Source organism: Ranitomeya variabilis, chromosome 1 (genome assembly GCF_051348905.1).
Source record: "Ranitomeya variabilis isolate aRanVar5 chromosome 1, aRanVar5.hap1, whole genome shotgun sequence".
NCBI classification, from domain to species: Eukaryota; Metazoa; Chordata; class Amphibia; order Anura; family Dendrobatidae; genus Ranitomeya; species Ranitomeya variabilis.
Genome location: NC_135232.1, coordinates 207,480,910 through 207,498,836, shown reverse-complemented (window position 1 = coordinate 207,498,836; position 17,927 = coordinate 207,480,910). Strand labels below are relative to the sequence as shown.

General features: G+C 44.9%; 1 protein-coding gene across 2 annotated transcripts in view; it reads right to left on the bottom strand.

Annotated features, from left to right (window-relative positions):
- Positions 1-17,927, bottom strand: part of KSR2 (kinase suppressor of ras 2) — a 788,417-nt gene that overhangs the window by 586,615 nt on the left and 183,875 nt on the right. For both annotated transcript variants that reach the window (XM_077292285.1, XM_077292289.1), the window contains exon 3: positions 3,935-4,085. In XM_077292285.1, coding sequence (XP_077148400.1) covers positions 3,935-4,085 — 151 coding nt within the window. The remainder of the gene's footprint in view (positions 1-3,934; positions 4,086-17,927) is intronic.

Below are 17,927 nucleotides of genomic sequence, written 5' to 3'. Positions count from 1 at the left end.
ATTGCCTGTGATTAGATGCCTTCCTTTCTAATAGTCAGTAAGTGGCAGGTAATAACATCAGGAATACAATATAGATTGTTTAACTCAGATCACAACTATATAAAGAAAACCTAGCGAATGTGTATACACAGGAGAGGGATCCTTCCTCTGAATGGTATTGTGTGCCAGCTGTGTGTCACTGGAGCCCTCTGCAGGAATATAGGGTGTACTACAAGCAGAAATAACGCACACCCTGCATATTGGGAAAAACACTGCAGGGGCTGCTCTCATGTGAAAAAGGGGTTAATGAAAAGTGTTTCTTTTTAACTTGTTGCAAAAAGTGTAATATCTACAATATTGTTATTTTTTTATTTATGTTATCAAGGAAAATATACATATGACAAGAGACTCTGATTTTAAGCAAGTTTGCCATTCAGTGCATCTCCTAGGTGCTATCACCCAGGACAAGTGGTATAACAGAATAACAGATTAGCTGCAGCGCTGGATCACCATTGCATGTTGGATCATGCAGACATCCATCGGTCTGAGAGCGGACAGCTGAGGCATGGACTGGCCGCTGGTCTCCCGACCAAAGCATGGCAGCTTCCTGTATGGCTATGAGGCTGACAGACTCGGGACGATAGACCAGCGGCCAGTCCGTGCACTGCGGTCCGAGATGGGTCCTAGGTTCACTGATGTCTGCAGGAGCCCTTACTCTATGGTTTGACACTATACCGCCATGTTGTTTTGGTATGTTCTATTATAATAATGGCAGAAGTCTAGCTTTAACTACTGGGCAGCAAACTCTGCAACAGGGCTTGTTACTTACAAAAATACCATTTTTATACAGGCGTCTTCTGGCAAAAGGAAAACTAGCTCCAAAAACTATCACCAGGCATTTGCCACCTAATCTGAGAGAAGCATAATCTACAGGCAGAGACCTTGATACCAGCGATGTGTCACTTACTAGACTGTTACTGTAGTTTTGATAATCTCCTGCTAATAAAACAGTGATTTTTTTTTTATTACTAGATTACTAGTAATAACTCTCCTGCCATGTAGTCTAACCTCACCCCCTCCTCTGATTGGCAGCTTTGTGTATACCAGGCAGACAGCTGTTGGAGGGGAGGTTGGACTCAATGGCAGCAGTTTAATAGTCATCCAGTGATAATCTCCTGTTGATTAAACAATGGTTTATAAAAACTACAGTAAGCAGCCCAGTAAGTGACACATCACTGGACACAGGGTCTCTGTCCCTACTGCTTTCAGATGGGGTCGCAAAACTCTTTTGATTCCCTTTAAAGGGGTTGTCCAGTGCTTTTATATTAATGGCCTAACCATGGATAGGTCATCAATATCAAATCGGTGAAGGTGCAACTCCCAGCACCTCCAACCAGATTTGATCAACTGCGGAGCTGAACAGCGCAGATCAGTGAACTTTATAGCGGTTGCATTAAGTTACTGCAGATCCACTCTCTATTCATTGAAATAGGGGATGATGTGCAGGCACTAGAGAGTTCACAGAGCTGTGCAGCACCGCAACTGATCACATCCGGCAGCACCAGAAACCGCTAATCGCTGGCGGTGCCGGGTGTCTCATCACCACGGATCTGACATTAAAGGGAACCTGTCACCTGAATTTGGCGGGACCAGTTTTGGGTCATATGGGCGGGGTTTTCGGGTGTTTGATTCACCCTTTCCTTACCCGCTGGCTGCATGCTGGCCGCAATATTGGATTGAAGTTCATTCTCTGTCCTCCGGAGTACACGCCTGCGCAAGGCAATATTGTCTTGCGCAGGCGTGTACTCCGGAGGACAGAGAATGAACTTCAGTCCAATATTGCGGCCAGCATGCAGCCAGCGGGTAAGGAAAGGGTGAATCAAACACCCGAAAACCCCGCCCATATGACCCAAAATTGGTCCCGCCAAATTCAGGTGACAGGTTCCCTTTAAGGCTACGTTCACACGATCCTTTTTTCACTGCGGATTTTTCAGGTCCTTTTTTTGCAAAATCCGCAGTGAAATCCGCAGTTCTTTTCACTGCGGTTTTTGATCCTTTTTCTGCTGCGGATTCCACTGCGGGTTTCCAACTGCAGTTTCCTATTGGTGCTGCTGGAAACCCGCAGCGGAATCCGCAGAAAGAAGTGACATGGTACTTCTTTTTTCCGCAGGCAAATCCGCGCGGATTTCCCTGCGAAAAAAAGGATCGTCGGCACAGCGGGTTTTGTTTTCCATTGGGTTACATTGTACTGTAACCTGCATGGAAAAAGGATGCGGATCCGCAGCTGCAATTCCGCTGCGGATCCGCACCAAAAACCGCACCGTGTGAACGTAGCCTAACGCTGCTGTCACACTAGCAGTATTTGGTCAGTATTTCACATCAGTATTTGTAAGCCAAAACCAGGAGTGGGTGATAAATACAGAAGTGGTGACGTGTTTCTATTATACTTTTCCTCTAATTGTTCCACTCCTGGTTTTGGCTTACAAATACTGATGTAAAATACAGACCAAATACTGCTAGTGTGACGGCAGCCTAAGGATAAGGCCATCAATAAAAAGTACTGGACAACCCTTTTAAGTGTATGACCACTCTACAAGGACGGCGTCACCTAAACTATTTAGAGCTTAATTTTATAATGAGCCTCTCATTCCTGATGACTTGTCCCCATTATTCAGCTGTAATTTGGTGTATTAGAGCTATAGCAGTATTTCTGACTGCAATGTGACTGGTTCGGTAAGAATTTTATTCTATGGGGCTGCGAACCTGCTCAATTGATTGATTGATTTTTTTCTTTCTTATGACCTAGCCGATCCACTGAAAAGAAAAAAAAAAAAAACACATCGCAGTCCATGGGATTTCCTTCCACAGACTGAGATTGATTCCTATTTCCACAGATTAAGATTCGGATTCCAATCAGAGTGTGATGTGAATGATTGACTCGATTCTCTCTCATAGTTACAATACCTAATGTTATTTTTCAGTGACTGCAGTGTTTTTAAATGGGTATGGTTTGTGAAAAAGACAGGTTCATGAATTTTTTTCCTTATCAAGATACATTACAATGTTTATTCTATTTGCATACAATATTGATTGGTGAAAGGTATAAATAAAAATAACAACATTATGATGGGTCTAAAGGAATCTATCAAGTGGTATGGCTGTATAAGCCCAAGTATAACAATACGGCCGGAGTCACACCAGCGATGAATACAGACGAAGTGCTATGAGATAAAACATCACATAGCACTCGGACCAGTGTTAATCTATGGGGCAGCTCACATCACCGTTTTTTTCCTCGGCCGTATTGTACGTGTCAGTGAAATTGCAGCATGCTGTGACTGTACACATATATCGGCTGAGTCTTGGCTCACTCGCACCCATATAAGCCTATAGGTGCGAGTGAGACAACGCACATCACTCAGATATCATCCCAGTGATGTGAGCTCATATGTTGTAGACTGAATCATCAAATACAACTTTTTAAAAAGTTGCAAAATTTGGTACAAATGCGCTCCAATCCCCTCCTGGAGCGTTTTTATGTACGCTGGTCTCAAAACGACTTTGTTGAATGCAAAGAAAAAGATCATTTTTTATTTTCCACTAAATTCACGTGCATCATTTTGAAAAATATGGCGCAAAAAGCAGCAACGAAAACCAGACAAAAAAAGAAAAGTGATGCAAATTTGTAATTTACCATTTGTATGGAGGGGTATTGTCACACAATACATCACCTCTATAGGAACTGTGGTTATCTTTCTACATTTGATATACTCTATACTTGAGATAGAAGCTGCTTTGCTCTTGGTACACTTGCACACAGATCCCATTTGATTGTTTTGTAAACGTATGTTCATGTGAAGGTTTTTCATGCAGATCTGCTTCAAAATCAATGTGAAAAACACCCTCTGTGTGAACGTACCCTGATGCATTCGCAAGCCATAGCAAGTGCCCTCACCTGACTTGTGCACACTCCGGAGACAGGAGAGGGAGGCGTTTAACCGGTCACATTCTTCACTGTTGGCACCAAACTTGCCCAGTGTGTCACAGACCTGCCCATCATTCATTTCCATCAGCTCCTCCAAAGTCAGCTGCCCGGGGTCGATTTCCTGCAAAAATAGTGGAACAATAGTACAACTGCATTAACATAGACTCTGTAGAGAGTGACAACATTTTCACTACCAGAATTACACCTCGATTGTGCCCCCACCACTGAAAAAGTAGTAAAAATTTATTTTTAATAAGATTTAATTTAAAAATAATAATCGAAAGGCAAAAATTTGGCATTAATCTTCTAGTCAGAATATTAACAGTAAAATGCAGTAAATATTGGTTTAGTATACAAATCCCTGAACCCCTTTACCCCTGATGGTGGTTTGCACGTTAATGACCTGGCCAATTTTTACAATTCTGATCACTGTCCAATTTATGAGGTTATAACTCTGGAACGCTTCAACGGATCTCGGTGATTCGGACATTGTTTTTTTGTGACATATTGTACTTCATGTTAGTGGTAAAATTTCTTTGATATAACTTGTGTTTATTTGTGAAAAAAAAACGGAAATTTGGCAAAAATTTTGAAAATTGTGCAATTTTCCAATTTTGAATTTTCATGCCATTAAATCAGAGAGATATGTCACACAAAATACTTAATAAGTAACATTTCCCACATGTCTACTTTACATCAGCACAATTTTTTTTGGTTAGGAAGTTATAAGGGTTAAAAGTAGACCAGCGAACGCTGCTGGAGAGAAGAAATGAATGGCGGCTTCAGCACCACGCTGGGGGGACAGCGCTTACTGTAGCGCTGTCTCCTGCACGGCACACAGACTGCACACGGACAGCATCCGTGTGCAGTAAGTGTTTTACACGGACCCATTGACTTTAATGGGTCCGTGTGATCCGTGCGCTCCCAGAACACTGACATGTCTCCGTGTTTTGCACACGGACACATGGTCCGCAAAAAAATCAATGACATGTGCAGAGACACATTGATTTTAATGTGTCTACGTGTGTCAGTGTCTCCGGTACGTGAGAAAACTGACACCACACGTACCGGAGCCACTGACGTGTGAAACCGGCCTTAGGCTGCCGTCACACTAGCAGTATTTGGTCAGTATTTTACATCAGTATTTGTAAGCCAAAACCAGGAATGGAACAATTGGAGGAAAAGTATAATAGAAACATATGCACCACTTCTGCATTTATCACCCACTCCTGGTTTTGGCTTACAAACACTGATGTAAAATACTGACCAAATACTGCTAGGGTGACGGCAGCCTTATCAGTTGAATACAACTCTCAGCATTATCCCCTACTCGCGCTGATCGCTGAGTGAGCAGGTGATAATGATGTGAGCTGTCTTCAGCACCTGGCGCCGGGAAACAGCGCGAACAGTACCACTGATTCCCATGCGCCGGTAGGTGTAATACTGATGCAGCACAAGGTTTCCACACGTATGCCACATGTATTAAACACACGGACACACATAGACAGGGACACTGATATCTCTGGTACTGTTTTTTCCAGTACTGGAAATATCAGTGTGTGTGTGAAAGAGCCCCAAGTCTATGAGATCCTTGTTCTGGCTCTCATAGACTTACACTGAGTAGTGACTTCCGGCTCATCCAGCAAACACTGGAGTGATCCGGCAGGTCACAATCTGCAAAAGACGAATGGAGCAGCTTCAATAAAATATGAAGATGGCGGATGGTAAGTATAATACTCACCTTGCATTAAAAATTGCTAGAGTGGAGAGTTAATTTCCATTTTGTACTAGTTTTTGCTTCGTTTTTAAAAGATCCGTGTTTTATTTATTTTTTTTTATTTAATGCTGGATGCTTTACAAATGAATGGATATGTGAACAGAGCCTAAAGGATCCATTTCAGTTAACATGGGAAAGTGTATATAGCCTTGTATTATTTGTTTCATTTTGACGCATATACTGTAACAGATATCAAACTATACAGATAAAAAAAATTGTCCTCTTTTTTTTTTTTTTTTAGAAGAAAAACTGGCAATATGCTAATAGGCTAATCTGCTTTGCTAATATTTGATTTCCCTTAAGGGAATATGAGTTTATATATGCAACTGTGCGGTTCCACCAGTAGCTCCAATGTTAAATACTTCTTTAAAGTTTTTAATGTCACACATACATGCAGTCTACGCTATATACAATATTTTGCTTCACTTTTCTTACACTGATCCTGATTTACAACTTATAACAATTTTTATATCACATTTCCACCACTTCATCCACAATCCTCTGGATCGCGAGCACTGCTGGTTCAGGATACATACAGGGTTTGTTTTGGTGATTTGGATTCTGGAAGGTAATAGCTATTTTTCATTTTAATACAATAATAATTAGAACATATACAAAAATTGCAAAAAAGAAAAAAAAACAAGCTTGTTAAAAACAGAGAGCCTACCCAGCTATATGGGAAAATACAGAAACTCCGTGTCCCGTAGGGCTCATAGCGTGATGGCATACTAGTGAATAATTAACAAATGCATAATTAACTACTCCAGAGGGACATGTAAACACTGCGTCCTGTGTTAAGTACCAGGTTCCTGGCAATGAATTGTTTTCAATAACATAGTGTAGATAAATGACCCTGGGAGATTAGGCAATACTGAAGCCAGAAAACAATTCTCACACAAAGACCACATCTCCCGATCTCCCGCATCAGGAAAAGTACTGGTAGGAAGATATATCTCACCCAGAAAAGGTGAAAACCAGGAAATCTGGGTTTACTGATAAAACTGGTCTGTGAAGTTTTTGGTACACTTTTATTTTCCTTCCTTTATGGGATTTCTTTATAGTCCTCATTAAAGTCAGATAATGCTGCAAAGTTTTATTGTGCTATATGGCCGCATTCCCATGTTGCATCTGCATTATATTTTGTTTTTTTGCCGTTAATGACAAAAGAAAAATGTTTGTTTTTGCTGAGATTTTTAAATATTGAGTCGAAAACCTTGCAATTCCATTACGAATGTGGCAAAAAAATGTGAAAGCAGCTTATAGAATCTATAGTGCTGACAGCCACAGAGAAAAGAAAGCCATGTGGAAAGTCTGACCACATACTGAGATACAAGTCAAATAGTTGGAGTACAAGGACAAGTGTTTATTTTGTGCTTTTTTTTTTTTTTTTACTGCTTTACAAGATATTAAGGCTGGCTGGGCATGTTTTAGCCTAATCCACTGTTTTGAATAAAGGTCCTTTGTATGCCCACCATTTTATCAGAAGACGGCTATTCCATTAAATGATTTCCCCAGTTGTTATAAAGTTTATCGATTTCATAAAGCTGGATTTTTATTGTATTTACAATTTTTCCCTTTTCTTTTTCTGTAACCTTTAGGCCCCCTATATTCACGATTCTGTGCCGCAAAACAGCTTAAAATGATGCCCATATTTTGTGCAACTTGATAATTTTATAACGGCTTGGGAATCTATTTGTACACTGGGCAAAGCTTAATAAGGAGGGTTGAAGCTGACCAATTCTTCATAACATACACCACAAAGTGCCATACGTTCACATGTTCAGTATTTGGTCAGTATTTTACCTCAGTATTTATAAGCCAAACCCTGGAGTGGAACAATCAGAGGAAAAGTGTAAGGAGGTTGCTTTCCCTGCTCCTTGCCTGGAACCACTTAGTCAGACAGCTGGGTTGCTGGGGGGAAGACTTTCTGCCCTGGACAGAGGGGACCAGGGGACTGCTGGGAAAAGAGAGGTGTGGTCAGAAAAGAGCGGGAGAGCAGAGAGAAAGCAGCGCGCCAAAGAGAGGGCAGGCTGCAGCGCTGCGCTCCCCTAAAAGTAGTGTTCCCCGTGAGGGCACTGAGGCTGAGATACCCACCAGAGTGAAGGCTGGATGTGGGGGTGTAGATTTGGAAGCCTCCAGAATCAGAGACAGTGACTGTGCAGCCCTGGTGACTGCAGTGACAAGCAAAGATTCCCTGAGTGTGATAAGTAACTACCCAGAGTGTGTGTGACAGCGTTAATACAGGGAGACTGTCAGCCTGGTGCATAGAGGCTATTGCAGCAGCGACGGAGACTGTGCTGCTATTTCCTGGTTTCACTTTCACTTTGCGAAGAACAGATTGCAGAGAGACTTAACCCCGGACCTTCCAGGAGACATAGAAGAGACTTCAGGATCTCAAGCCCTGCTGGTGACTGTATCCACATTGGGAAAAGGACCCTCCAGTCAGGACCTCCCTGGGCTGATAAGTTACAAGAACACTCGTTAACCCTTTGATTCCGCTTAACTGTTTACTGTTTTACTTGACTCTATTAACCCCGTTTACTCCCTGCGAGGAGAATTTTACCCCTGTTAATAAATCCCCTTCAACAGTTGGTCTGTCTGTTCCGTGGTGACATACGAAACCCTGCACTCTATTACACTTGGCGTAGTCGGCAGGATGTCACACGGTAGCACGGAAGAGGCAGACCAAGCAGTTGAGGGAGGCCCCAGGTCTAGCATCTCCCTGGGAGCCATGTTAGCTAACTTGCCAAAATTTTCAGGGAGTAATGTCATGTTGTGGGGTTGGACGGAGCGCATCCAAGGGATGATGCGGATGCATCCTATGACACCGGCTCTGCAGGCGGAAATAGCTGTGATGGCCCTAGAGGGGGATGCACGGGACTCTGTTATGGTCAGACCCCCCCAGGCGAGAGATACCCTGGACAAAGTATTACGTATACTTGAGGAGACGCATGGGGACCCCACTGACGTAAGGGAGCTGTGTATGCGACTGTTCCGCCGGGTACAAAGAGAGGGGGAGACCGTGACGCAATATATGAACGCACTGCAGGAGCTTCAGACTGCCATTATACGGAAGGACGGCATAGGTGTGGGGCCAATTGACGTTGTGCTGCGAGACCAACTGGTGACAGGCTTGCGAGATGTATTGATGAAACAGGCCCTGCGAGAGTGCATGCGTGTAAAGCCAGACATGACTTTCTCTGAGGTCGGGAGTGAGGCACGCACACGCGAGCAAGAGCAAGGGGTGGTAGTACCAGTGGGAAAGGTATGGAGCAGGGAGGTAACAGCCCCTCAATGGGTAGAAGACTTGAAGAAGGAGGTGGCTGAATATAAGAAGATCCCTGTTGCAGAGTACAACCCTCCGGTGCGAGAAAGAGAGACCGCCCTCCAAAGTGAGACTAGTACCGCTCGGCGAAGAAGATTGCCTAGATGCTACAACTGCGGAGCACCCAGTCAAAACGAAGAGGAGGCGATGTGGACCCGAGATTCCCAGCTGAAGATAAGAAGAATCTGGGAGGAGATTGAGAGTCTGGGGAAAGCCCTTACTGCCGTTTTGGGGACCAGCGGCATACCCCGAGGTAACGTGTGGAAGCCGCCAGAAAGAGATAGAGGAGAGGTGCGCAGCATGAAGGTGGCTTCGGTGGTGGCCCCAGAGTGTAACTCCGTATCCTGGGGTGAAGAGCAACCGCAGATGAAAGATGTCCCCTGCCGAGGTCGACGATCCAGACTGAAGCGCCCTCCAGACAGACGCAGACGTGACTGCTGGACGTGCAGAAAGGTGGGACACATTTCCAGAAATTGCCCTACCCAAGAAGAGCGGTGGCAGAGATCCGCTCACCCCTCTGAGGGTCCTGCTAACTGGAAGGAACGACGCCCCTGGAGGGAATGGTACGGCTGGAAGAGAAGAGTTCCACCTAGGACAAGACAGTACCACAATGTCGGACGCCAAGGAGAGGTGGAGAAGGTGTCAAGCATCTCTGGTGAAATGACTGTGCTGTCCCAACGTGTAAAGGCGAACCTGGTGGATCTACGGCCTGGGTCTGAAGGTTTTGTTGGTGAGACTCAGTCCGGAGGAAAGAAAGTGACGTTCACTCGAGAAGACCACCAAAGTGCTTTATTACCCTGTCCAGCACGAGTTCCTGAAGAAGGAGAGAAAGTGCCAAGTGTTCCTGCGACACTCGTTTTCAGCGTCCGAGACGATGAGAAGGATGAACCACTGATGGCGTCCCCTGAGGTGAAGAATGTGTTGGCTGTCAGCTCACCAGTTCCTGATCGGACAAGGGAAATGGAGCAGCTGTGTGAGACAGGGCGTGTGGCTGGGAAGCTCTGGGAAATGATGCCCGCAGAGTCCGGTGCAGATGACAAAGAGGCCGGCCTGCATGGTCCTAATCCATCTGACTCAAGCTTCGACGAGAATGCTCCTGTCAAAGAGAGGGGGAGCCATGGAGAAGAATTGCTTGTACTAAGCCCCCAAACTGAGGAGCCCGAACAAGAAGTCCCTAAAGTTTCCGATAACGACAAGAAGGAAGAAGAATCATCTACGCAGACATCTGCTAGCGGCAAAGTTAAGAAGAAGAAGAAGAAAAAGAAGAAGACAGCAGTAGTTGATGAAGCAGAGAAGGCGTATCTCAACCTGACTGATGAGCAGCTCCTAGACCATTTAGTCCGGGAGTATGTACAAGAAGAAAGGCAGAAGAAGATGCGAGAATCGCCGGTATCTGACTCCCCTCCAAAGAACAAAGAGAAGCATGAAGAGTCCTCGCCCGTGGAATGGCGAGCTTTAAGAGAGGGGGAATGTAAGGAGGTTGCTTTCCCTGCTCCTTGCCTGGAACCACTTAGTCAGACAGCTGGGTTGCTGGGGGGAAGACTTTCTGCCCTGGACAGAGGGGACCAGGGGACTGCTGGGAAAAGAGAGGTGTGGTCAGAAAAGAGCGGGAGAGCAGAGAGAAAGCAGCGCGCCAAAGAGAGGGCAGGCTGCAGCGCTGCGCTCCCCTAAAAGTAGTGTTCCCCGTGAGGGCACTGAGGCTGAGATACCCACCAGAGTGAAGGCTGGATGTGAGGGTGTAGATTTGGTAGCCTCCAGAATCAGAGACAGTGACTGTGCAGCCCTGGTGACTGCAGTGACAAGCAAAGATTCCCTGAGTGTGATAAGTAACTACCCAGAGTGTGTGTGACAGCGTTAATACAGGGAGACTGTCAGCCTGGTGCATAGAGGCTATTGCAGCAGCGACGGAGACTGTGCTGCTATTTCCTGGTTTCACTTTCACTTTGCGAAGAACAGATTGCAGAGAGACTTAACCCCGGACCTTCCAGGAGACATAGAAGAGACTTCAGGATCTCAAGCCCTGCTGGTGACTGTATCCACATTGGGAAAAGGACCCTCCAGTCAGGACCTCCCTGGGCTGATAAGTTACAAGAACACTCGTTAACCCTTTGATTCCGCTTAACTGTTTACTGTTTTACTTGACTCTATTAACCCCGTTTACTCCCTGCGAGGAGAATTTTACCCCTGTTAATAAATCCCCTTCAACAGTTGGTCTGTCTGTTCCGTGGTGACATACGAAACCCTGCACTCTATTACAAAAGTATAATAGAAACACGTCACCACTTCTGTATTTATCACCCACTAATAGTTTTGGCTTACACAACCTGAGGTAAAATACTGACCAAATACTGAATATGTGAACATGGCCTTACTGAAAACATGGCTACTGGGTGAAAATGAATTTTATTTCTCACAGAAGTGCCGCTTTTCAGCCATAGATGAGTGCCCAAAGTGTCATCAGTCATGGTTGAGTGCACAGTGAGTAAGCTCGCCCCAGCACTATGATTGACAGCTCACTCTACAGCACGTCTCACAGTATACTGAGTGGTGACTGAAGCCGCACCGGGCATGTCTCTATGACTGGTGGCTGCCACTAGGTATAAAGTTCACCTTCTCCCAGTAGCCATGCTTTCAGTAAGACCGGTTTCACACGTCAGTGGCTCTGGTACGTGTAGTGACAGTTTTCTCACGTACCGGAGACACTGACACACGTAGACCCATTCAAATGAATGGGTCTATGCACATGCCTGCGTGTTTTCACGGACCGTGTGTCCGTGTGCAAAACACGGAGACATGTCCGTTTTTCTCCGGCAGCACAGTCCGCAAAGCGTACCGCACACGTGCACACGGAGAACAGTGTGCACTCTCCTCCGTGTGCACGTACCGCCGCAGGAGAAACAGCGCTGCAGTTAAGTGTTGTCCCTGGCGTGTGGTGCTGAAGCCGGCATTCATCCCTTCTGTCCTGCTCGGCTGAAAGCAGTGCTTGCAGGAGAGAAGGGATGAAAGATCAAGTTTTTTTTGTTTAAAATAAAGTTTGGGGTCATCTCCCGCCTCCCACCCCTCCCCACCCGCCGCACGCCCGCCCGCTAGCAGAGAAATACTCACCCAGCTCCCGTGATGCCTCCTCAGTGCCGGCAGCTTGTCCTGTGTGAGTGGTCACGTGGTACCGATCGTTACAGTGATGAATATGCGGCTCCACCTCCCATAGGGGTGGAGCCGCATATTCATCACTGTAATGAGCGGTACCACGTGACTGCTCACATGGGACAAGCTGCCGGCACTGAAAGGAGGCATCGCGGGAGCTGGATGAGCATTTCTCTGCTAGCGGGCAGGCACGCGGGTGGTGGGGAGGGGTGGGAGGTGACCCCAAACTTTATTTTTAACAAAAAAAACCTTGATTTTTCATCCCTTCTCTCCAGCGATCACTGAAGGGGAGAAGAGATGAATGCCGCCTTCAGCACCACACGCAGGGGACAGCGCTGTCTCTCCTGCATGGTCCGTGTGGTCCTCAGGCGGCAGCCGCACGTGTGCCACACTGATGTGCCACGTGAGCACACGGACACGGATAACTCCGGTACCGATTTCTCAGGTACCAGAATTATCTGGACGTGTGAGACTGGCCTAAGGCAGCTGGACAGCACTGTTAGGGCTCATACTCACTTGCGCGAAACTCGGATGAGTGTCACACGGCAATACCCGGCACTGCACCTGGCACAGAGGAGCGGAGCGTGCGGCTGCATGTATTCCTATGCGGCCGCACACTCCCATCTGAGTGCCGGCAGCAGCGCCGGATATTAACATGCGAGACTCATCCGACTTTAGCGCAAGTGAGTATGAGCCCTTAGGCCGGAGTCACACTAACGTATAGCATCCAATGCGAGAGAGATATGCCAATGACCCTTGGTTCCTGCTCTGCTGCGAACGTGGGCAGATGGTTATGCGACTGTGCTCCAATCCTCTCACATGACAGGATTGGAGCACTGATGTGGAGGAGACGGAAAAAGTAATTTTTCATCTCCTCTGCTGCGTCCGTCGGCGGGAATCACACTGCACTCAGGTGGTATCCGTGTGCAGTGCAATGTTTCACACGGTGAAATACCTGTGAATACCTGGTGGGAACATGTTATACAAAGACATCCGTTAATTTACATTTGGAAATACTTTTTTAAAAAAATCTGGTTATATAGGAAATACAAAGCGTCAGCATAGCAGAACATTACAGCAATCAGATTTCATGCACTTAACAGCTAACACTTATTAGTAATAATGTGATGGACGATGTGAGGGATACACGTGGGTGAGAGAGCAAACAAACAAGGGAGATTTGATTTCTAGAGCCAGCGTAGTACATTATCTGAATATTCACATAGTTTACCGACCATGAACTGAAGATACGAGCTGCGTCATTTTTCTGCCTCAACATAAAAGTGCATTAACTAAAAGTTTTCAAACAGACTGACCAAACAACAAGGCGGCGTATAATAAAGTCCAGGAGAGCAGACCTGCATGGCCACATTTTCAGCAAATATTCATTTTCCACAATATTACATTAGCCTCTAAAAATAAAACTTGTTAAGATTTTACATTTTGTGTTCAGCAGTGAGGATTCTGCCCACACACGTGTGACCCGCGCACACTACCACTGCCCACACACTTACAATAAACACGATTAGTAGAAACTGCCTGAACTCTTGGACATTTCCATGGCTGACGCCCACAGATCTGCAAACATTTGTCAGAGTACAAGACAGTTTTCTTGTTCAGCTATAACCCATGTTAGCATGCAGGCTTTTTTTTAAATTTACATATATAGTCACCTAGTCATCGGTTTAAAGCCCAATTAAATCAATAACTATATCTAATTGTATTATAAATCCCCTGTGTTACATAGGGGTCTCATGAAGGTTCTCGTCATCACTGCAAAATCTCGCCCTTCGCACTATTACTTACTGAAAGCATCTGCATTATCACCAATCTCACCAGTGCCAGAGCACTTTAAAAAAAAAACTCCTACATTTCTCAATGGCCCTCCCATAATTTCTTACTTGTAAAGAAAAATAAAAATATACACATAGGCCCCGATTTCAGCATTTGTGGGAGGGAGGTCTGCCTGTGAGATGGAAGCTGAGAGGAACCTGCAGATGTGTCAGTTAAAATCACACAGAGCTCTGCAGGGAGATCAGGAGAGCAGAGAGTGGCCATTACACATCACACTGGTAATGCCCCTGTCACGGGTTTACCGTGACAAAGAGGAGCCAGAAGACCGCAGAGTCTGATTTCTAATACTCCTGCACTGATTAGCAGCACTTCAGATTCATATTAAACAGTGTAAATTTATTTTAGCAGTGCAGGGGTTAATCTGCTCTGTTGAGATCTCCTGGAGTGTTAAGGCTCTCAGCTGTGAACTGTTAGCCACTCCCATCTCCTATATAAATTGGGCCCTGGCTATCACTCATTGTCAGAGTAGCTTATGCTGCTTTGCTGGAGGTTGTTGGTGGTTATTGGAGAAGGCATTTGGTTGATTTATCTGTGACTGTTGCTAGGTTTTGAGTGTGTGATCATTCCTTTTCTTGTCCCACTTTGGTTTTACCCCATCCTCACACCTTAAGCCAGCCAGCTCAGAGTAGGGCAAAGACTTGCTTGCAATATATAGTCATGCTGAAGCTGCCAAAGAACATTCTAGAAACATAATTCCATGAGGAGCTATGGAGATTCTATACGTCCTAGCAGTACATCATGTACATTTTCGAGTTCTCTGGAATGGACCGAATGTCTCCCAGAGTGTCAATCTGTTCTAACACCCCAGGGAGGGGAGATAGGTAAAATGGCTAATAGGAACCAGACAGGAAAAATGTGTTTAGTCTCCACGTGTGGCAGCAGGTGCCCGGCTGGATCCAATGGTGACAAAACTGCCTCCCTAGGACCGTTCCTTAAGGAGTTATGACTCATCTTAAGTTTTGGAGTTTTCAGCTGTTAGAGGCAAGTAGAGGGGATTTAGGTTCAGGCCAGAGGGCAGGCCGGGAGTGACCCAAAGGGGATAAAGGCTAGTGTAAGGTCATGTGGTCACTCTCTCTGTTATGCATGCGGTCCACTTTCATAGGGGGCCACGTCGATTAACGTGCTGTGAAGGACTTAGGAGACAGCTGGCAGCTCATGCCCTCTGCGGCCCAGAGCACAGATGGTTGAACATAAACCTGGCTAATTGACATGATCCATCTGCCTATATCTTTTGTCCTACCACTATTGTATTTGCATATCTGACCATTGTATATGTACAACCATCGTTTATATAGTGTATTGTCTAGTGTGCCCTTAAGGAGAATAAATATATAATTTAACCTTGGGCTGCTCTTTTATTTTGATCCACGAATCCACACGTCCTTTTCTCGGTTTAAATTTCCATACTACCAGGGCTGGTTTCTTGCCCGATATAATCCCATTAACGGACCGGGCTTATATCTAATGAGAAACTGGTGGCAGTCCTGCAGGGCTAGCAGCGCTCTGTATTACTGGTGCTAGTGAAATGGGCCTCTCAGCCTGTGAATGAGTGTGTGACTGCATGGGCCACATCCTCTGACTCCCCGTGTCTCCCTGGTCCATTTGGACAGGGGCGCCTGTGTAAAACTGTACCAAGCTGACCTTACGTGTCCCCAGAAACATCACGTGCGAGGTGCGGAACATCACATTAGTAAAAGTGGGGAGACTGCATTATGTGATCCGTTTTACGTAATTGTGACATCAGGCGGGGTGGCGATGTGCGATTCTTCACAGATGGGAATATCCTTTAAAGTTACTGGGCTCCCATTAGACAAACAGCAGTGCTGTTTTCAGCCATATAGCAAAATGAATATTTTTTTCATTGTACAATTTTAATTTTTAGCTGGCATTTACCTTTGATTCATTTTATAAGAATAATTATGAAACTAGCCCTTATTCCAAACGTCATGTGGTAAAGATATTTTGGGTGACTGTAAGGGTGTGTGCACATGTGAAGTATTTGGTGCAGAAATTTCTGCACCATTTCTGCATCTCTTGGCAGGAAAAAATGCAGCGCCAAAAGCAAACATTTTGTAATCACTTTTTACTTGTGTTTTGGTGCAGATTTTTCCCCACTCATTACTATGGGTGAAATCTGCAGAAAAACAGTGAAAGAATGGACATGCTGCAGATTTAAATGTGCACCATATCTGCAAGCCACAAATAAGCAACGTGTGCATGAGGCTTCAGGATTCTCATTCACTTTGCTGGCATCAGGAAACCCTTTTGTGATAAATCTTCACTGAAAAAAATGCTCACAACCTAAGGGCTCGCACACTTCTGCGTTTAAAACATCGCTCCAATATTAATCCAGAAATGTAGGACAAGTGTCATGTAATTAAAATACGATTTTTCTCACATAGCATCCGTATAACATGCAGAGAAAAAATGCATCCGGAACTATTCTTCTACCATCCTTTACAGGACCATTTACAGTGTTCTATGCTACAGAATGGTAATATAGCAGTAAAAATCGGGTGGCATATGGATGGTCCATGTGCCGCCCTTTTTTTTTTTTTCTGGCACCCATTAATTTGCATTGGTGAGTCTCGTCCGATATACGTGGCCATCGCAGCATGCTGCAATTTACCTTTTTTTCTCATCCAGATTCCAGCCGAGAGAAAAAATTGCAGATAAACACATAATCATTGACTAACATTATTCTGAGTACAATCTGTTTTTGTTTTGTTTTTATCGGATTGCACTAGTCCGAATGATAAGCAGATGAGTATGAACATGAACACTTGTGCTTCTAGGCGTTACATCTACAGAGCTCCTGACAGTATGAACAGACCTGTAAAATGCTTTGCAGACCTTGTTAATGCTAAGTATCAAACTTCCTAAAATACCTTAGTACCTGCAGTTTTTTGTATATTTAGTAACTGTCAGGAGATACAAAGTGCACGCTGACAAATTGCTTAAATAGTCTTCTACCGTCTTCACCAAACTGGAGCTGCTTAATGACAGCACCAATAGGTGGAAGAGAAAGCGGTTGTCGACGTCCCGCTCGCTTTGTATATGCTAAATAGTAGCTGTTTTTACTAGCACCCATTTTTATGGAATTTTTGTATTAAAAAAAGGGTTAGATCACAAGTAGTGATGAGCGAATATACTCGTTACTCGAGATTTCTCAAGCCTGCTCGGGGGTCCTCCGAGTACTTTTTAGTTCTCGGAGATTTAGTTTTTCTTGCCGCAGCTGAATGATTTACATCTGTTAGCCAGCATAAGTACATGTGGGGGTTGCCTGGTTACTAGGGAATACCCACATGTACTTATGCTGGTTAACAGATGTAAATCATTCAGCTGCGGCAAGAAAAACTAAATCTCCGAGCACTAAAAAAAACTCGGAGGACCCCCGAGCGTGCTCGAGAAATCTCGAGTAACGAGTATATTCGCTCATCACTAATTGCAAGTAAAACAAAACTGCAATCAAACAAAAATGTCACTGCCACATAAGCTATGCGAAACAATGAAAAAGCAAAAGAATATATTTTTTCCTTTTAAGAGCACTATGGTAGGCGTTCTGTGCCCTTTGGTCACTGCGCCTTTGCCACGCTGTGATGTCTTGGTTTTAGCATGTCTGCAATGTATCTTTGTACATAAGGTAAAAATCTTGAATATAAAAACCAATTGTATCAGAGCCACAATAGCTTGTATGACTGCTTTACTTTCCCTGCTACAACATTGCCATCATGTGGGTGTTATAAGGGCAATGGTGACACACTTACTCAGGCTCCATTGAGGAAGCAGCATAGAGTCACTTTACAGTGATGTAGGGAATTGACTCCTGACTCTCCAAACTGGGAGACCAGTAGGACAGAGCA